We start from the raw sequence: 22,776 nt of genomic DNA, 5'->3' as shown, positions 1-22,776 counted from the left end.
AATGTCAAGACTGGATATACTAGGAAATATACACACAAAAATACATACAATACAACAATGTCACAAACAATCTTGAATGTATCATGCAACACTATACTGACATAAGAGTAAGTCTTGAATCAGGCTACACAGTAATGATGTCATAGAACATTTTGAATGTATCAGTTACACCATAATGGCATCAATGTAATTCTTGAATCAGGCAACACTATAATGGCATCACAGAATGTCTTCAATGTATCATACTACACTATTCTGATGTCACAGTAAGTCTCGTCTGTATCAGGCTACACTATACTGATGTCACAGTAAGTCTTGTATGTATCAGGCTACACTATACTGATGTCACAGTAAGTCTCGTCTGTATCAGGCTACAGTAATCTAATGTCACAGTAAGTCTCGTCTGTATCAGGCTAATTATACTGATGTAACAGTAAGGCTTCACTATACTGATGTCACAGTAAGTCTCGCATGTATCAGGCCACACTATTCTGATGTCACAGTAAGTCTCGCATGTATCAGGCTACACTATACTGATGTCACAGTAAGTCTCGCATGTATCAGGCTACACTATACTGATGTCACAGTAAGTCTTGCATGTATCAGGCCACATCTATTCACGAAAGTTGTCTTATCGGGCTACCTATATGATTCCAGTAATTTTGCTTATCAGGCTACACTAACTGATCACTGCTGAATGATCAGCAACACACTAACTAAGTCCAGTAGTCGCATGTATCAGGCTACACTATACTGATGTCACAGTAAGTCCGCATTCAGGCTAATATAGATTCACAGTAGTCTGTATGTACAGCTACACACACACTATACTGATGTCACAGTAAGTCTCGCATGTATCGCACACTACATACACAGTAATCCGTCTGATCGCACATACTGATTCACAGTAAGTCTGCTTACAGCAACTATGATCCAGAGTCTTGAATGTATCAGCTACACTAACACTATATAATGTCACAGTAAGTCTCGTCATGTATCAGGCTACACTATACTGATGTCACAGTAAGTCTTGTATGTATCAGGCTACACTACACTGAGTGTCACAGTAAGTCTCGCATGTATCAGGCTACACTACACTGATGTCACAGTAAGTCTCGTCTACATACACAACGATAAAGTAATCTTGAGTATCGCTACACTACACTGATGCACGTAAGTCGTATTTCAGCTACACTACACGATGTCACAGTAGTCTCGCTGTACAGCTACTATACTGATGAACGTGCTACACTATGATAGATCTCGCATGTATCAGGCTACACTATACTGATGTCACAGGAATTCTTAATACTAAACCATGTTTTCAAATACATGGGATACAGAAAAATATTCCAAAGTTGTGACTTTTAATACGATGTCAGAAATGATGAAATGATGGTGTCTGATGTTCTATGCCTCAGTACGTTCACCATTTCAAATGTGCTTTCACTCATATTTACCTAAAATTATAGTCTGGCTACTATAATACTAGAAACAGGTAAATGTATAAACCAAAATGGTCTTGAAGCAGTACCATACTCCACAATTAGGCATTTAACTCTTGTGGATTTTGCCAGGCCAGTTTATACTCGGCCAAAGTGCCTTGTAGGATCCAAGCCAAATACAACATAACAGATCAAGGTACAGACATAATACAAGCCAAATACAACATTGCAGATCAAGGTACAGACATAATACAAGCCAAATACAACATAGCAGATCAAGGCATGCACTTCATACAAGCCAAATACAACATTGCAGATCAAGGTACGGACATAATACAAGCCAAATACAACATAGCAGATCAAGGCATGGACTTCATACAAGCCAAATACAACATAGCAGATCAAGGTACGGACATAATACAAGCCAAATACAACATAGCAGATCAAGGTACGGACATAATACAAGCAAAATACAACATAGCAGATCAAGGTACAGACATAATACAAGCCAAATACAACATAGCAGATCAAGGCATGGACATAATAACCGTATTGTACCAGTGTTTACTTCTACTAAAGTCTGGTTTGTATTGGGCAATATTTACAACTATACACTGAAATTTTGTTTGTACCAGTCTACACTTACAAGAAATTCCTGTTTGTACCAGTCTGGACTTTCCCTCTTCATGTTTTGTAGATATTCTGTAAACATCGATACAGGAATCTGTGTGTTTGAGTTGTAGTATTCAGACTGGTTGGTATTGGCAACCAACAATGGGGATGACTCATTCTCCTCTATAACCTCATCTGTACCTGCATGACGAGAGCCTTGCTTTCGTACAAATGATGTTGTTTTACCTGTAAATGTCAATTGCTTATTTCAATATCAATACAGCTTTACAATGCAATAACTGCTATATTAAATTAAAGCAGTAATGAAAAGTCACTAACAACATTTTCATACACTCAGATGCAAAAAACTGAATTAAAAAAATCAATCCATATTCCTCGTAAGTTCAAACAGTTAGCTGTATTTTCAACAATTGCTGGCAAATTAATACTTCTTGTATTGTAGATGGATTTTATTAGTTTTTTATTAAAAAAATTCTTCTTGCAGTGTTACTAGAAAAAAAATCTGGTTATGTCATTTTTACTCAACATCCATTGGTCCAATCATGCTATATATTTTTTCCTTTAACACGCATGTTTTTCACCACCTTACTTTGCAGCAACTGGGCTCAGATGTGTGCTCTCCAGCTTCCCCCATTTTTTAATTCTACCTATGGTACTAAAAGGGCATCCAAACACCTCAAAAGTTGCTGATTATACCTTCAATTAACGTGAAATCATTGACTTTTACCCTGCTAAATTTCTAAAATAGACTGGTCCATTATTATTAGGTTTAGGCAGTACCACTTACTGTTTAAAAGAGTTGTTCACTAAAAATTTACTGACTGAATAGCGAACAGTGCAGATCATGATCAGCCTGCATGTGCCTGAGGTGTAGGCTGGTCTTTGTCTGACTGGTCGCAAAGGCAAAATCACTTTCCACCAGCAGGCTAAACGTTAATCTTCATAAGGGGCTAACTTTCATGAATACTGTGTTTGTGTCAATCCTAGAAATTAAGTCTAAATATACAAGCAAAGTTTTCATATTTTTTACCATTTCAACTTTATAGCTATATTTGTCGAAACCACATCATGTTGTTATGCCTAAGAAATTAAATGATTTCTCAGTTTATGATATGGCCTTAGATGCTTGACAGGCTCGTTTACATACTTGTAAATCAAACAACAGGGGCAGGGCTTATCTAAGAGTCACATACTGGAACAAATATGATCATTGCTCTCATGTATAAGTGTTTGGGTTGGAGTATTTTTGCAACAAATATTCAGTCATATAAACAATGGTACCTACTTGCAGCAGTGAGCACAATGCCTGGTTTTATAGTGCTGCCTCACTTCATAGGCATGTTACATGATAGGCCCAGTCTGACACCAGGCTGGTCAGTCCATCCTAGAACTATCCTTATAATACTGAGCATCAAATAAGGAAGATTTAATACCACTTTTTATGTCTTTGGTAAGATGATGCAAAGGATCAACCCCATAACTTCCAGCAATCAAAGCTGGTTCTCTACCACTAGACTACCAAGGCAGTTGCCACTGCACTTATATTAAAAATACTAATAAACAAATACCATTTGTTGCAAGTCCTATTTCCTCAGATCTACCATTCTGTTTGTTCATTCTTGTCCCATTTATCTGTGAACCAGCCTTAATACCAGCTTTCCTAAAATGAACAAATTTTGTAAGTTTTAAACATACATATAATATTTTGTTTAGTTTTGAACATTTTAAGAAGAGGGAAGGGGTTTGTTTTCCTGAAAAATATTGCAAATGGTCAAATGACAAAAAAATTTAATGCAATAATGTCACTGCCATTAAATATAATCCCTGGACAACAAATAATCAATGATCGTATTTGCGGTCTCAAATCATTCTTATTCTTTTGATCTTTGAAGAGTGGGGGTGGGGGTGGGGGTGGGTCGACTTTTAGATAAAGTAGGAGGGAATGTTTATTTCTTGATGGGGGCTTATGGTTCAACGTTTGGCTCAAAGTCATGAAACAAGGGCAATGTCAACAAAGTAACTGCCAGAAATACAATTTATTGTTTCAACTCCGGGAATAACCAGCAAGTTTTATATTTTTAAGTGCCATGTGGCAGCTGTAAAAAGTCTCCCCGTACTTGGATTCAGTGTTGTTATATTTTCTGGTCCTTTGGGACCATAGACTATTAGAGTCAATTCAAAAGAAGTGTAATAGAGTTCCACTTAAGCCAATGTTAGGGGCCTGAGAGGTGTTGCACACTTTACTACCTCTCATGAACAGACTCAGTCAAACCGAGTCTGCTTTTATTCTGCTTGGTTGCATTCTATGCAAAGGATCTTTTTACAGATTTTATTATGACACTGTCCGTTACAAATAATACAGTCAAACAGATTTTGTCAATTCATGAATACAAGAGGGAAATTTCAACTGATCTGGGTGTTTCTAAATGTTATAGAAAACATCTTAGCAGAAAATAATGAAGTTGTCAGAGTTATAATCTTAAAAGGCACTAAAATGAAACTCAGTACTATGTAACTACTGTAATTTGTTAAAGACACAACATCATAAATCAATCTACAATTAAATAAAATCCCAATGATCATATAAAATTCATATTAATCAGGTCTTTTTGTTTCAAAGAAAAAACTATTTTGAAGAAAAAAATTATCTAAATGAAATTAAATTTCACAGCATTTGGTCAAGATAATAAGACAGTTACAGATAAACAATTACCTGTTGTATCTTCTAAACAAGAAAAATCCGATGAGGAAAACAACTGCTATGGCAACAATAAGTCCCAATACAACCATAACAATGGTCAAAGTTGCATCTTCTACTTTTTCTGCAATAGTAAAAAGACTTCTTATCTTACTTGAGCAAAATGAATTTTGAAGAACTTGCATCTACCATAAACAAGAGCACCGCCTTGCGGGTGCTGACGCTCATCTGATTTTTTTTGTGTAATAGAAATATTGTCCTACCCATGATTTTCTAAGTCTAAAAAGGGCCATCATTCTTGCAAAAAGCAGGATAGAGTTATGTTTCTTGATGTACAGTGTCCACTTATGATGGTGAAAAACTGTTGCAAGTTTTAAAGCAATAGCTTTAATAGTTTATGAGAAAAGTTGACTTAAACATAATACTCAACCAAGAAAATGATTTTCTAAGTCCAAAAGGGGCAATAATTATTGCAAAAAGCAGGATGGAGTTATGTTGCTTGCTGTACAGGGTCAGCTTATGATGGTGAACAAGTGTTGCAAGTTTCAAAGCAATAGCTTTGATAGTTTAAGAGAAAAAGTTGACCTAAACATAAAACTTAACCAAGAAATCTGATATTTTCTAAGTCAAAAAGGGGCCATAAATCTTGCAAAAAGCAGGACGGAGTTATGTTTCTTGCTATACAGGGTCAACTTATGATGGTTAACAAGTGTTGCAAGTTTTAAAGCAATAGCTTTGATAGTTTAGGAGAAAAGCTGACCTAAACATAAAACTTAACCAAGAAAACTGATTTTCTAAGTCCAAAAGGGGCAATAAATCTTGCAAAAAGCAAGATGGAGTTATGATTCTTGACGTACAGGGTCTGCTTATGATGGTGAACAAGTATTCCAAGTTTCAAAGCAATAGCTTTGATAGTTTAGGAGAAAAGTTGACCTAAACATAAAACTTAACCAAGAAATCTGATATTTTCTAAGTACAAAAGGGGCCATAAATCTTGCAAAAAGCAAGATGGAGTTATGTTTCTTGCTATACAGGGTCAGCTTATGATGGTGAACAAGTATTCCAAGTTTCAAAGCAATAGCTTTGATAGTTTAGGAGAAAAGCTGACCTAAACATAAAACTTAACCAGGCAACGCCGACGCCGACGCCGACAACCGCTCAAGTGATGACAATAACTCATCATTTTTTTTCAAAAAATCAGATGAGCTAAAAATGTAAGTGGTCTTTACCACATACAAAGTATTTATTCAGATCTGTCTGCTCTATTCATCTTAATTTTAACTTGTTGGCCATTTATAATAGCTATATAATTATGAAATGTTGTTCAGTGTCAACTTTGTTTAGCTCTTACAGCAGATACACATTTAAATCTAATTTTGGTAAAGAAGACAAGGTGAAAACATTACAATAAACTATTCTAGAACTGGCATGATAAAAGAGATAAAAATGTCATTCTGAGTTAAAGCCACAACATTTGACTTACTTATTTCACAGAAAATGCCTTCATACTCATTTTCACATCCTAGGCTACATTCTGCTGTTTTCCAGTGACATGTGTGGTCTTTGCATGTGCTGTTACATGTTTTTTCACATGTGCTGTTGTACCAGCCTGGCATGCATCCAAGCTTACAATGCCCTGAATGCCGATCACATGACCCATTTTTTCCCTCCTCTTTCCCACAATTCTTGCTACATCCTTTTTCGCAGAAATCACCAAAGAAGCCGGCATCACATTTCAAACAAGTGCCGTCTGCTTTACTACACTGAGGTTTATTTCCTGTCAGCAAACTTTTCCCGCAGGTATCTGAACAGTGCTTGGTACAAGATTCTCCATAGAAACCAAATTGGCAATGTAGACATTCCCCTGTGCTTCTTTGACAAACTATTTTTCCAGGATTACTAAATGGTTCACTCCCACAGTTCTGCGGGCATGTCAAATCACAGTAGTCACCATAATGCTTACTTTTACATGCATCACATCTCCCTGTTTCCTTTTCACAGTCTGATTCACAATGTACACCACATTCTTTCTCACAGAAGTCACCATAATACTTTTGCTTGCATCTTGGACATTTTCCACTATCTTTGTCACAGGCATTTACACCAAGAGATGACTCACAGTTCAAACTACAATTTTCAGAACACTGCTTGCCATAAAATCCAGCTATACAAGCCTTGCATTCCCCTGTGCTTTTGTCGCAGCTGTTTGTATTGGTGTTAGGATCGAGACAATTTTTACTGCACTCACGTTCACACTTATTTCCAAAATAGCCAGATTTACATTTTTCACAGTTCCCTGTGGTTTTCTCACATTTTCTGGAACCCATATCATGAGTGTAACAACTTTCGCTGCAATTTTGTTTACAATCATTACCAAAATACCCATCAACACAAGGACTTATACATTCTCCATTCCCTATATCACATATAACCTCCTCGGCAGCATCTGGCAAACAGTTCCCACACTTTTTGTCACAGTGATTAAGTCCACCATAGAAACCACTGACACATGTTTTGCACTTTCCACTGTATTGGTCACATTCTAAGCAACGTTCTTTTTTTGGGCAATCAACACTGCATCTGGGTCCAAATTTTCCACTAATACAGCCTTTAGCGCAAGTTCCATTGGCAACACACCACGAATCTAAATCACCTTCACGCAAGCAATTGTGACTACACTGACACTTGTTTTTCCCAGACCAGCCATCTTTACACTTAGTACATGTGTCATCTGACGTACATTCTAAACAATTTTTAGGACATGCCTTACTGCATTGTGTCCCATAATATCCTGGTTCACATTCCGTACAGGCAGTTATATGGCTACATGCCATGCACTTACCAATGCATTCAATACAATTTTTACTAAATGAAAAATATCCTTTCTTACATGTTTCACAAATGGACTCGCTTGAATTTTCTGTCTTAGCCACACATACCTGACAATTATCTGCACATGTATGCTCACAGCTCTCACCAAAATATCCATCTTCACATGTCTGACATTTTCCTGATGTATTACATCTTTTACAGTTGTTAACTTCACATTTATCCATACATGTAATACCTGAAAATCCAGGCAAACAATGTGTACACTTTGTCTGACTGTCACATTTCTCACAGTTTATGGGACAACTATTTTCACATTGTTCTCCATGTTTAGCATTGCTACATTTCATACATGACACAGACCCTGCAAGCTTCTCACACTGTACACAGTTGGTTATAGCAATACTACAGTTCTGATCACACATATTGCCATGGTATCGCTTATCCTGGCAGCCTTCAGTACATGTTCCATTTCTGTAGCATTTACCATCAACACAATTTGAATTACAATCCAACTCACAAAAATCACCATAGTTTGTGTCTTCACATCGTCCACATTTCCCAGACAGCATTTCACATCCTTCACCTTTAACACATTCCTCAGCACATTCATTTTCACATTTGCTTCCATAGTGACCCACTACACAACCATCAACTGAACAGTTGCCAGTGTCCTTTAGGCACCCATTTTTACAGTTACTGCATGGTAATTCACACTTTTTCCCATAAAATTTCCCAACACATCCATCCAAACAATTTCCATTGCTTTGGTCACATCCTCCTTTACAGTTAACAGGACAGCTAACATTACAGTAGACAGTATAAAGTTTATTTTCTTTGCAGCTAAAACATCCACCGGTTTTCAAGCAATATGATTCAGCACAGTTACTTGGACATCTCTGATCGCAAGCCTTTCCAGTGTATCCATTGTTACAGTCCCCAACACATTTGCCATCCTTTTCACAACCAGGATCCTTACACTGATTAGAACAAGTTAGGTTACAAAAATCTCCATGGAAACCAACATCACAGTCTCCCAAACATGTCCCATCATCCTTTTTACAACCATGATCCTTACAGTTACCAGAACATGACGAGTTGCAAAAATCTCCATGGAAACCAACAACACAGTCTCCCAAACATTTTCCATCTGCTTTTTCACATCCTGGATCCTTACAGTTGTCAGAACATGATGAGTTACAACCATCTCCATGGAAACCAGTGATACATGGACCTATGATAAATTGTAAGGTTAACAAAAGTTATTCAAACTCTTCTATTTTCTAAATGAATATATTTCTTAGATATTCAGAAACTAACAACCACTGATCACATATATACGATTATATTAGCACAGCTTAAGCAAAAACTAAAAATTAATAAAATACAAAAAAAAATGAAATGTAAAGAAAAAAGTTAGAAATTAGATGAATAGGTTTTAATCTATCCATTTTTTTTTTTACCTATCTGTATTTCTATGCTCTTTTCTTGTAATTCTGAGCCCTTCTATATAATTGTGTTTGCAGACAAAAATATTTTACAGTAAGTGGTTACTAACTCCTATAAGAAGGTTATATATTGATTTTAGATAAGCAAATTTTGTGCCAGAATTATCTGTTGTGTATATTTCTAATTTTAATGTCAATAATACAATTTTCTTTTTAGTCCTTTTTAACTTTCATATGGTTTGCCACAACATGCATAAAATCTAAAAACAGGAAATTTAATAGCTGTAAGTACTAATTTTCCAAAGGCTTGATTCAATGAGAAAGCTCGGAATTACGAGAAAGAGGAATAGTAATTATTTGGTTACATGAATTTCATATTTTCATCAGAGCATGAAACTAATATGAACTATCTATGAAAGAAACTGAAATATGGAAGTTTATAAAGACAAAAAGAACTTGTATACTAGATGAGTTTTAAGTTCTTCATCACCTGTCCACAGACAAAGAAAAGTTTCACAACTGATCCAAAACACGAGATCTTACCAAAACAAGCCCCAGCCACTCTGTCACAGGATCTGGAATCACAATGGCCACACTGGTATTCACACAGGTCACCATAGGTTCCTTCAACGCACCCTAGTTAGAGAAGGCAACATTTTATACACTTCAATGTAAAATATGACACCGGTATTTATGCATTGCAAGAAAGAAATGGCATATATCAATATTCTAAATGCTTTTGTGGAAATGAATAAAACTGGACATGTTACTTCTTGTCTAATGATGCATGCACAAAAAATGTAAGATTTGTTAGGATTTTTGGAAGATAACTCATACCCCTAGCCTAGTTTGGGAAAAAATTCAAAAAGAAAACTACCATACAAAATTGAGCAACTAGTGCCAGAGTTAGGAGCCATAACTTTTTTATGCTTTCAAGAGAGTTGCTCATGATTAGTTTATGCTCCGAGGTGTATGTTCCAAAACTGACATGCTGACTTATGGTCAATGGTCTGATTATCGATGTATCATAGTATTCCAATATTTCATACTTGATTATCGATGTATGTATTCCAATATTTCACACTTATCGATGTAATTGTATTCCAATATTTCACACTTGCAAATGTAACATTTTCCTGCTAATTTTTTATATCATGCCAGAAAATTTACATCCTAGAGAATGCACTGCAACCTTATATTCGAAGAGAAATATCCCATTTCATAATTCTAAATTATCATTATATTACTTACAATAATATTTTTGGCAATCTTCCTTTTCATCGTAATGTTTTTTAACACTCATTAATTACTGAAGGCTCCAACTGGAAATTTTTGTTTAAAATTTATATAACAAGAGGGTCATGATGACCCTGGATTGCTCACCTGAGTAATATGAGCTACATGTTTCAAATGTCAATATGATGATAAAATATTAAGAAGTCAGTAGGTCACATTCATGGTCAATGAAATTCAGTTTTACGATTTGTGTGCAAAACTGTGTATGTCATCAAAATTTCAAGGCTGTTTCAAGTAGGTCAGTAGGTCAAGGTCACAGTCAAGTGACATCATATTACTTGGGGTCATCAGGTAATTATAATTAAACAGTCTTGGAAATAGGATCAGATGATTTTTTAAGTATTTTTTCTATATAACTCACATAATAACTAAGTGACCCCAGGGCAGGGCCTCTTTTAACCCCAGGGGCATAATTTGAACAATTTTGGTAGAGGACTACTAGACAATGCATCATACCAAATATCAAAAGCCTAGGTCGTATGGTTTCAGACAAGAAGATTTTTAAAGCTTTTTCCTATATAAGTCTATATAAAACTTGGGACCCCCAGGGCAGGGCCTCTTTTCACCCAAGGGGTACAATTTGAACAATTTTGGTTGAGGACCATAAGACAATGCTTCAAGCCAAATATCAAAAGTCTAAGTGTTGTGGTTTCAGTCAAGAAGATTTTTAAACTTTTTTTCCTGTATAAGTCTATATAAAACTTGGGACCCCCGGGGCGGGGCCATATTTGACCCTAGGGGGATAATTTGAACAATCTTGGTGGAGGACCACTAAATGATGCTACATACTAAATAGCAAAGCCCTACGCCATGTGGTTTTGTACAAGAAGATTTTCAAAGTTTTCTCTATATAAGTCTAAATAAACCATGTGACCCCCGGGCGGGGCCATATTTGACCCTAAGGGGATAATTTGAACAGTCTTGGTAGGAGACCACTAAATGATGCTACATACCAAATATCAAAGCACTAGGCCATGTGGTTTTGTACAAGAAGATTTTCAAAGTTTTCCCTATATAAGTCTATATAAACCATGTGACCCCCGGGGCGGGGCCATATTTGACCCTAGGGGGATAATTTGAACAATTTTGGTAGAGGACCACTAGATGATGCTACACACCAGATATCAAAGCCCTAGGCCCTGTGGTTTTGAACAAGAAGATTTTTAATGAGTTCTGCATGGAATTCAATTCTTTGAACAATTTTGAAAGGGGGCCACCCGAGGATCATTCCTGTGAAGTTTGGTGTAATTCTGCCTAGTGGTTTTCAAGAAGAAGATTTTTTTAGGAAATGCTGACAGACGGATGCCGGACGCCGGACACTGAGCGGTCACAAAAGCTCACCATGAGCCTTTGGCTCAGGTGAGCTAAAAAATGATGCACTAGTCAATCAGTGGCCAGACAGACAAAGTACATGTCAGTTGTACATTTAATGTACTGGCACAGTTGGATCAAACTTTTGACAATTTAGAATTTGATCGAAAATTGCTCAAAGCATTGTAAGAAATTTCAGTTGTTAAAAGAAATATGAAAACATGCTTGACTTTTTGCTTGATGTGTGTGACACAACCATCCCAAACTCCGCCCCCCCTTCTTTCTGTCTGTGCGTGGCTATATGTCACTTGTGAACAATGCAAAACTATATAAACTTTAAATATTTTTTTCTGAGTTTTTTGACCCAAAATATTCCCTACCACAGAATAATATCTCCATCGAAATGTGTACTTTCAAAAAGGATCCATACACCAACTTGGTCAAGATTGAACATTCATTATAGATAATTTGTTTTGTTGGGTTTAATGTCACATCATCTTGGTTAAAGGTCATATGGCAACTTTCCAGCTTTGATGGTGGAGGAAGACTCCAGGTACCCCTCTATGCATATTTCATCAGGGGCTGGCATCTGTGTATTACCACCAACATACTGTATGTTAGCCCAGCTGGATGGCTTCCTCACATGAAGAATTCAACCTCCAAAGTGAGGCTTGAACCTATCCCAGTGAAGGGCAATGATTTGAAGTTAGTGACCTTAAGCACTTGGCCACAGAGGCCCCTTCAAATAGATAGGGTGAAACGGCCTTGTTTTAAGTCCAAAAATTTACCGTGAAAGTTTTCCCCTATTTCTTTCTCCCTGCATGTAATCCATGTAATCAATAATGCTCATTCATGTTTATATGTCAGCCAAATAACTATTCATGGCTCCAAGTAGTTTACTTAATATTTAAATAAGTGCCGAAATTCCTAGAATTTTTGCTCCTTGTCTTCCATTTTGTCTCCGGTCACGGAGGCTGCCATATTGGCGTAACCCTGCAACCCTTAGCCAATCAAACAAGCAATAGTGAACCAAAACGTTCTAAGCATAATTTGACCAATCAAATTAGCTCGTAGGCACCGAACTTTGGCTCATTTGGTCCTAAATATTTAAATTAGCTCAGTAAGTCACTTCTGGACATCCCCTTGACCATAGCAGCCGCTCTTTTCGTCAGGTAGAATTTCATTGTATTATTTACAGTCTGTCACTGTATATATTAATATTACCGTTCCCGTTCTAATAAAAGCCCTCCTTAAGCGCGTTTAGTAAGGTTAAATTTCCTGTTTAACCTAAAGGGTTACTCATAAAAGAAAGAAGCCAGAGTGCTTATAAAGGAGTAATTAGTTTGTACATTAAAAGTATATTAATACGATAAAGGCCTGCGAGGTGATAAAGGTATTTTATACATAAAAGGTACAAACTTAGTCAGCGGTCATTATCCATCCTGGCCCTGTCCCCTTTCGAGGTTCCTTCTGAATATTGTGAGGCTCGTAGCTTATCTGTTTTATACAAGTACTTGATCATCAACTAATGTTAGGGAAGTAACGCATCCCTAGGTGCATACAGTGACAGACCGGCTCCCGCGGCCCGGCCAGTAAGAATACTCCCTATATTTATCATATATAAGAATTGCATTTATGAATGTTTATATGTTCTGAAATGAATGCTGAACTGAATGTTGAATGAAAATAAATGAAATGAAATAATACATATTGTGATTGTAAACCATACTTGTGTTGTGTTATCAAACAACAGTAAAATAGTAAGTTGAGTTTGTGTCCTCAAGTCCTAGAAGTCTGTCGTTCTGTCTTTCCTCGAATAGAACTGCGTTAGATTTAGGCGGTTAGCTATTCTTTACTAATATTTAACTCCCGCGTGACTTCTTGCCACAGAGGGTTAAATTGGGAAAGTCTATGGCAAAATTTAGTAATGGTGACTTTTGCCTTAGCCTTTTGGGTCCAATATGCAATCTTAATGTTCTTGGTGAGCTTTTGTGACTGCTCAATGTCCGCCGTCCGTCCATCAATATTTTCTAGAAAAATCTTCTTCTTGAAAAGCACTTAGCAGAATTATACCAAACTTCACAGGAATGATCCTTGGGTGGTCCCCTTTCAAAACTGTTAAATTCCATGCAGAACTCTGGTTGCCATGGCAACCAAAAGGAAAACCTTTAAAAATCTTCTTGTCCAAAGCTGTAAGGCATAGAGCCTTGATATTTGGCATGTGAGATCATCTTATGGTCCTCTATCAAGATTGTTCAAATTGTTCCCCTGGGGTGAAAAGAGGACCCCCCCACGGGGGTCACAAGTTTAACATAGACTTACATAGTAAAAAAAACTTTAAAAATCTTCTGGTCTAAAACCACAGGACCTGGGCCTTTGATATTTTGTATGTAGCATTGCCTTGTGGTGCTCTACCAAAATTATTCAAATTATGCCCCTGGGATGAAAAGAGGCCCTGCCCTGGGTGGGGGGGGGGGGGGGGGGTCTCAAGTTTTACATAGACTTATACAGGAAAAAAACTTAAAAAATCTTCTAACCTTAAACTGCAAGACCTAGGCTTTTGATATTAAGTATGTTGCCTTTCCTAGTGTTTCTCTACCAAAAATGTTCAAATTATGTCCCTAGGGTGAAAAGAGGCCCTGCCCTTGAAGTACCAAGTTTAACATAGATTTATATAGGAAAAAAAAAGATCTTCTTGTCTGAAAGTTCAAGGCCTGGTCTTTGATATTTGGTATGTAGCATTGCCTAATGGATCTCTAACAAGTTCATTCAAATTGTGCCCCTGGCGTGAAAAGGTGCCGCGCCCCGGGTCACTTGTTATAGTTATGAGTTAACAAGAGTGCCAGAATGTCACAATATACGCCCGTCACAGCAAATTTCTTTACTCTAGCACCTGTATTTGCAAATGGAATTTTAATTTTGTGGTTGTTTAGTAATCACTGTAAGTCTTTTGTTTTTCTAAGTCCACAAAAAAACTCCTTACCAGGTAGAGATACCTTAAAATACATCTAAAATTGGAAAGTAACATCTATGTTGTACCACAGAAAAGTGGTCTTGGTTTTTCCCTATGGTCAATTATAAAAAAGTTCCAATATAAGTTATTCATAGTAACAACTAAGGGAAGTTAATCTTAAAAAAAAAAAAAAAAAAAAAATTTAAGTCCACACAAAATTCTTTACCAGGTAGAGATTGGTCAAAATACACCTCAAAATTGGATGTAGCATGCATGTTGTACTACAGAAAAGTGGTCTCGATTTTTCCCTATGACTAGTAATGAAAAAGTTACAATATAAGCTATTTATAGTAACAACAAAGGGAAGTAATTCTAAAGAAGGGAACTGCGCATGACACTTCGTCTCATGATGGTGTATAATTGTGCCAAGTTACATCAAAATCCCTCCATGCATGAAGAAGAAATGCTTAGGACAGTCATTCTTGTATCTGACCTTTGGCCTCTAAGTGTGACCTTGACCTTAGACCTAGGGACCTGGTTCATGCGCATGACACTCCGTCTCATAGTGGTGAACATTTGTGCCAAGTTATATCAAAATCCCTCTATGCATGAAGAAGAAATGCTCCGGACAAGGTTTTCATTCTTGTATCCTTTGACCTCTAAGTGTGACCTTGACCTTAGACCTAGGGACCTGGTTCTTGCGCATGACACTCTGCCTCGTGGTGGTGAACACTTGTGCCAAGTTATATCAAAATCCCTCCATGCATGAAGAAGAAATGCTCCGGACAAAGTTTTTATTCTTGTATCCTTTGACCTCTAAGTGTGACCTTGACCTTAGACCTAGGGACTGGTCCTTGCGCATGACACTCCGTCTCATGATGGTGAACAATTGTGCCGATTTTCATCAAAATCCCTCCATGCATGAAGAAGATATGCTCCGGACAAAGTCATTCTTGAATTTGACCTTTGACCTCTAAGTGTGACCTTGACCTTAGACCTAGGGACCTGGTTCTTGCGCATGACACTCCGTCTCATGATGGTGAACAAATGTGCCAAGTTTCATCAAAATCCCTCCATGCATGTAGAAGATACGCTCCGGACAAAGTCTGTGGACGCCACCCGCCCACCCACCCGCCCGCCAGGGGCATTCCCATAATACGTCTCGTTTTTCAAACGGCGCATAAAAAAGGAAAAAATACTTAAAAAATTATCAGATCATATTTCCTAGACTTTTTAATTATAATTACCTGATGACCTCAAGCGATTAGGGATCATTTGACTGTGACCTTGACCTACTGACCTATTTTCTTGTTTTTTAAGATATAGCCTTGAAATTTGGATGACATGTACAGTTTTGCACACCGATATTAAAACTGACTTTCATTTACCATGAATGTGACCTACTGACCTACCTTCTTAATATATTAGCATCAGTTAGCCATTTGAAACATGTGGCTCATATTACTCAGGTGAGGGGTTCAGGGTCATCATGACCCTCTTGTTTCTAAAAGCTACCTATTAGTCTTTTTCTTCAATTCAGTAATATCTATCAACCCAAACTGAAGGCACTGAGAGAAGGGGTGTTTTTTTTTAATTTATAGTAACAGTCTATTTTTAAATGCAGCAACCTTGACTTTAAAGGTGGTCATTTAAGGAACATTTAATAACTTTTTTACATTTCATACATTCCATTAGAAAATTCAAGGAACAAAATAGTCCATTTTATAGTAAGAACCCTCCTTTATTGATTTCTCTAAAATTTACAAATACCCTCTCCCCAGCTTTGACAAAGAAGTGCATATTTCAATATAATTCATAATTTTAAAATTCCTTTTCTAAAAATTTTATATTCATATATTTCAACAATCTCAACCAAAAGGCAAGTTGTAAAAATCAAAATTCACAAATTTTCATTCTATCTATGAACCAAGATGGGCAAAAGGGAAATGATAGTAATTTAACAAGCTTGTATTTCCATTGAATTTATATTTCTGCTAAATAAATACCTTGTGGTGTAGAAACCAGGATAGAAAAGTCAAATCTAAAAATACCTCTTCAGAAAATCTAACTTGTGTTAAAGTTCAACAAACTTGAAAGATTGTAATGATCAGCTGTTATTTTCGAACAAATCCATCAAAATCATACTGACCACCTTTAAAGGTACTGACCTCCATATTTTGGCTAAAAATTATCTTTGATCTTGTTTCCAAACAATCATAAAAATTTTTAATATAAAAAAAGCATGCCTGTGTCAGGAACCAAGCCCTGGTCTCCTCAGCAATAAAATCATTCTAGTATTTCTGACCAAGGAGGAATAGGTACTTAACGCTTGTTAAATATAAAGAAAGTTTACCTCCGGTACCCAGTTACAAACGCTTTACAATTTTGAATGGAAAAATTGGTAAAAACAACTTATTCTTACATGTTTCCATAACATAAAATCTGTCAGTTACTAAGTTTCAAAGCCCACTTCAGAAATATAGCAATAACTGATATATAAAAATTTCCTTTTTTTGGTGTTGTATGATCTGAATGTCAGTGCCTTGAAATTTATTTATTTATTTTGGTTTTACAGCGCACCAACACAGTATATGTTATATGGCGCCAAACAGGACTACAAATTTTGGTTTCACATCTCATTTACATCAAAATAAAAACATGAGGAATGGAATCAAAATTTGCACACCTGCTGGAAGAACAGAGTTACAGCAAAACCAAGTGTTAAGACCCTGTAAGTCGCCTCTTACGATCATGCAAGGGTAAGGCAGTGGTTCCAATTCTTTTCATACATAGATCGTCCTAGAACCACATGAAAGGTATGCTAGACGCAAATTTCACATTTGAAAATATAAACAAGGAGCTGCGTTCAATAAACGCTTGATGCCCCCAGTGGCATCCTTGTCAATAGATTTTGCACCTAAGTCCAAAACGAGGTCGAGGTCAAGGTCAAACTGAGGTCAGGTGATGTTTGAAGATGAGAAATTATCACAGTTTACATTTGTATTAGTATCAATTCATTCTTGTAAGGAGTATTGATGCTAGATGAAACGGTTCTATTTGGTTAACCAAGAGATGGCCCATATAAAGCAACCTAAGTCCAAAATGAGGTCAAGGTCAAACTGATGTCAGGTGATGTTTGAAGATGAGGAATGGTCACAGGTTACATCTGCATTAGTATCAAGTCATTCTAGTAAGGGGTATTGATGCTAGACGAAACGGTCCCATTTGGTTAACCTCGTATGGACGATTGGACGAACGGACAGGACAATCACTATATGCCTCCTGCATCAGTAGATGCTGGCATAAATTTTTTTGATATGTATTTGATTCAAACATAAAAGATAAAATATTTTGGTGAAAGATGAACAGTGGATATCTTTAAACCCTATTTCCTAACTGCGCATGTGGCATAACCCTGCAAAGTTTTATGTCTCTAGGTCATTATACTTTTGGAGCACTTCAACACCCGAGTTTGAAAACACAGCAATAGCAAAATGAAAATGCAGATGCACAACTTCATTTATTAATTAACATCTAAGCAAGATTTCCTGTCTCTAAGTCATATACTTTTCTAACAACAAAGTTTGAAAATACTTATTCAAGTGCCATAACACTGCTGTTACTAGAAGAAATCATGAAACAAAAGTCTAAGTATACTACTTCGCATGCTCAATACCACTTCCATAATGTTGATGGTTCAAGGTAAAATGCTTTTGGATACAAATATAACCCAAATTTTAAGGCCATTTATGCGTATTTTTGACTCAATCAAAAGCAAAATCTCTGGTATCATAGACCAATATCCAAACAACCCCAAGTGCACAACTTCACACGGTGAACCACATTCAAATAGTTTCAAGACTCTATGTCAAACTAGAGCTATCACTAAATGCAACTAATACCACCCAAACACTGCTTTGATACAAGGAATGTAAAATGTTGTCATTATGACCTTTGAACTTCAAGTGTGACCTAGACCTTGGACATGTGATTTGGGTTGTACACTCTGCAGTCCTTGCTGATGATATTAAAAAACTGATACTAGTTTTTAGAAAAACATTCCAGTGGTTAAAAAGATATGGGGCAAACATAAATCTAAACTTTCTGATTTTTAACTGCTAAGTGTGACATTGATCTTAGGCCTAAAGACCTGTGTTGTGAACTCGGTGTGTCTTATGGATGAGGTCAATAATTGATGCCAAATTTATGAAATTCATTCCAGTGGCTTTGAAGAAATTGATGTGACACATAATTCTGCTACTAGTATTTGATCTGAACTCTAAGTATAACCTTGAACTTAGTGACATGGTCATCTGCTCTACAAGTTGTCTTGATGAGGTAAACAACTGATACATTGTCAAGTTTTATGAAAATCTCTATCAAAGCGGTTTAGACAATATGGAATGGTTACAAGGTTAAGCTACTTCACCTTTTAATGTGACTTGACCTTGGGCCTAATGACCTTGGTTGTGCACTGTGCAAATTGTCTAAGATGAAATAACTGATGCTACTTATATGAAAAGCAGTTAAGAAGATATGGAGCCAACACAAATTTAAGTTATTTGACATTTTAGCTTCAAGTGTGACCATGACCCTGGACCTAATGACAGGGCTGTGCACTTTGCACATCATCGTGGTAAGGTAAACAACTGATGTTAGTTTTATTACAATGTTACAAGATGTTTAGATAACATGGAGTGGACACTATAACCTTTGACTCCAAAGTGTGACCTTGACCTTGGAACTAGTGATCTGAGTTTTGCACTCCGCATGTTGTCTTCATGAGATTAACAACTGATGTTAGGTTTATGAAAGTCTTTCCAGCAGAGAAGAAGATATGAAGCAAACATGATGGATGGACAGACATGTATTAATCCAATTTAGCCTCCTATACACTTTGTAACAGGACACTATATGGATGGACAGAAATGTATTACTCCAATTTAGCCCCCACAATACTCTGTAACAGGTTTATAACAATCTGTTAGCCATTAACATCAAATTTTTATGACAAAGAAAATAAATGATTTCAAAATCACATAAAAGAAGTTTGATAGTGCAGCATTGCTTTTTTTCCTTCCCAGAAACACACACTAACAAAGGAAAAGCAATGGGGACAATAAAATGTCGCATAAACATGAACACTCACCTTTTTCAGATAAAACCTGAACTTCAGAAAGTTCTAGATTTGGAAGTCGCGACCATGAATTTTGCCCTTGCCGTGTATTATAAAGTTTAATGTATCTGGCTAATGAAGAACAGTTTGACAGCATCACAACAGGGTCTGCTTGAACAACTGAGGTATCTTTATAACACAGTTTGCCATCTGCCATGTCATTTGTGCTTGTGTTTGACAACACCAAACTCCAACCAGGTCGTCGCTTTTCAACACTACTATCCTCTGGATCTGTAATACATAATTTATTATTACATACAACAGTTAGTTTCACAACTTGAGTTTTTTCAAAAGAGATTTTTATGTATCTATGCAAATTCCTACTTTCTATGTTAAAGCTGACTTTCTAATTAATTACAACTAGGTTCAGAATTAAATACCCACATTCACAATACAAATACATGTATAAGAGTATATTTTAGTTATTTATAAGTCAATCAGCCTGCAACAAAATTGCTCCTTTTCCTCCCCATCCACACTGAGTCTCATGGATATGTTTACCTAAAAACATAACGTATCATGTTGTCATTTACAGGAGACGTTATTTCGTTACACCTTAAAATCTTTTATGGAATGAAATTCAAACTAAATGCAGCTGCTTAAACCTTTTAAACTTTAAGACTAAGGCCAAACAACAAGTTGCCATTGAAAAAATTTCAACATACCTGGGTCATTGAAATTCAGCACAATCTTGTGAATACTGCTTTCCTTCCCAAGGTCAAGAGACCACCAAGCTATACCTGTCTCATTAGTGTTCTGCGCCCAGGAACTGCTAGTTCTATTACCATCAACTGCATAACTACTATTTCTGTCTCTCTTTGTAGATGGACCTTGCTCTGTTATCATTTTCAAAGCAATATTTTCTGAAAAAAAAAAAAAAAACCAACTAGAAATGTGTCTATGGGACACAAATGCCCCCACTACATGACAAAGGACACAGATCAACTTCGGGAAAACAATATGCGTGACAAAACATTAAAATGACAATTTTTTCCTAGGTCAGGGGTCATAACTCCTACAATACTGAATGAATCCGGACACAAAACTGCACATGCTGACCAACATTTCTGTAAACTTTGGTGACTCTAGGTCAAATACTTTTGGAGCTACGCATGAACACAACATTAAAATGACCAATTTTTAACTAAGTCAGGGGTCATAACTCCTACACGACTGAATGAAACCGGACGCGAAACCCCAGGTGCACAACTGCACATGCTGACCAACATTCCTGTAAACTTTGGTGACTCTAGGTCAAATACTTTTGCAGCTAAGCGCGACACAACATTAAAATGACCAATTTTTTATTAAGTCTGGGGCCATAACTCCTACACAACTGAATGAATCCGGACGCGAAACCCCAGGTGCACAACTACACATGCTGCCCAACATTCCTGTAAAGTTTTGTGACTCTACATCAAATACTTTTGGAGCTAGGCATGACACAACATTAAAATGACCAATTTTTACAAAGTCAGGGGCCATAACTCCTACATGACTGAATGAATCCGGAAGCAAGACCCCCAGGTGCACAACTACACATGCTGACCAACATTTCTGTAAAGTTTTGTGACTCTACATCAAATACTTTTTGAGCTAGGCGCGACACAACATTCTTGGAAGGACGGATGGATGGAGGGCGGACGGACAGACGGACAAGAGCAAATCTATATGCCCCCCTTCAAAGTGGGGACATAAAAAAATGCCATCTACTATTTAGAGATAAGAATTTTCCATCATAAAATTTGGTAAGGCTGTATTTTTCAGGAACATCAATTCATTATTTTTTAATTTCTAGCGGGAATATATAAATATTATGTTATAAATTTCATACAACACATCAGTATTTGAAATTTTAGATTTCATTAAACATAGAATTTTTTTCCCTCATAAATAAAGATGAAGGCCTACATAAAGTCAGAGATACCCTGAATTTTTTTTTATGTCATTGAATGACATACAATTTCGTTGTTGGATCAAGGCTACTAACTCACAGGACATACATAGATTTAAGAAAGAATGCTATCAATGAAACTCCATCAAATCAATTTATTACTTCGGGTTTATTTTCAAATGAAGCTGTAGGTGCATAAATATTAAAACCAAACAAATAATCATTTCACAGTATGGTATTATTAAATACATATCATAAGATAATAAGCAGTGTTATAACCTACAGTAACTTCAATATGCATATATCAGTGATTAGTGTGCTATAGATGGCAAAGTTCAGTTACAAAATGATATTTTAACCTACCTAACTCCACCTGACAGGTGGGTCCATCCCATAGTTGACTACAGGTACATTTGCCATCACTAGTGCATGTTTCAGCAGCCACACAGTGACATACAAGGGAACAGTTAACTCCAAACTTCCCTGCTTCACACTGATCCTGGCCATCCACACCTGTAACACAAGAACCATTCTCAATGTCACCATTCAGTAATATGATTATGTTATACTGTTTTTAAGGTTTTATAGTATATTTCCTTACCAAAGAAAAATATTTGATAAATGAACAACATCTTTACCAACATTCTACTAGTCAAATACGTGTTTTACCATACTGTCCCATATGACTGGATACTGAAAATATTCTCAAACAAGAGTGACAAAATGTCATAATATACGCCCATTATAACAAATTTCTTTACACTAAGCACCTGTATTTGCAAATGGAATTTTAATTCTGTGGTTGTGTAGTAATTATTGTAATTCTTTTGTTTTTCTAAATCCACAAAAAAACTCCTTAACAGGTAGAGATACCTTAAAATACACCTAAAATTTGAAAGTAACATTTATTTTGTGCCACAGAAAAGTGGTCTTGGTTTCTCCGTACTGTCAATTATAACAAGAGGGTCATGATGACCCTGGATCGCTCACCAGAGTAATATGAGCTACATGTTTCAAATGTCGAACTGATGATTTTTAGAAAAGTTTTGGAAAATTTTCCGATATACAATCAAGTAACCCCTGGGGCGGGGCC

At 36.5% G+C, this 22,776-nt stretch overlaps 1 protein-coding gene across 2 annotated transcripts in view; it reads right to left on the bottom strand.

Annotated features, from left to right (window-relative positions):
* The window catches only part of LOC123525102 (uncharacterized), a 103,861-nt gene that overhangs the window by 27,907 nt on the left and 53,178 nt on the right, over window positions 1-22,776 (bottom strand). For both annotated transcript variants that reach the window (XM_045303852.2, XM_045303851.2), the window contains exons 2-9: window positions 22,047-22,196; window positions 20,455-20,652; window positions 19,763-20,020; window positions 9,597-9,689; window positions 6,260-8,839; window positions 4,792-4,900; window positions 3,647-3,738; window positions 2,092-2,303 (exon numbers count right to left, since the gene is read on the bottom strand). In XM_045303852.2, the coding sequence (XP_045159787.1) occupies window positions 2,092-2,303; window positions 3,647-3,738; window positions 4,792-4,900; window positions 6,260-8,839; window positions 9,597-9,689; window positions 19,763-20,020; window positions 20,455-20,635 (3,525 nt within the window). In that variant the 5' untranslated portion in view covers window positions 20,636-20,652; window positions 22,047-22,196. The remainder of the gene's footprint in view (window positions 1-2,091; window positions 2,304-3,646; window positions 3,739-4,791; window positions 4,901-6,259; window positions 8,840-9,596; window positions 9,690-19,762; window positions 20,021-20,454; window positions 20,653-22,046; window positions 22,197-22,776) is intronic.

Source organism: Mercenaria mercenaria, chromosome 3, assembly GCF_021730395.1.
Source record: "Mercenaria mercenaria strain notata chromosome 3, MADL_Memer_1, whole genome shotgun sequence".
Classification (NCBI taxonomy): domain Eukaryota; kingdom Metazoa; phylum Mollusca; class Bivalvia; order Venerida; family Veneridae; genus Mercenaria; species Mercenaria mercenaria.
This window is presented reverse-complemented; position numbering and strand designations above follow the sequence as displayed.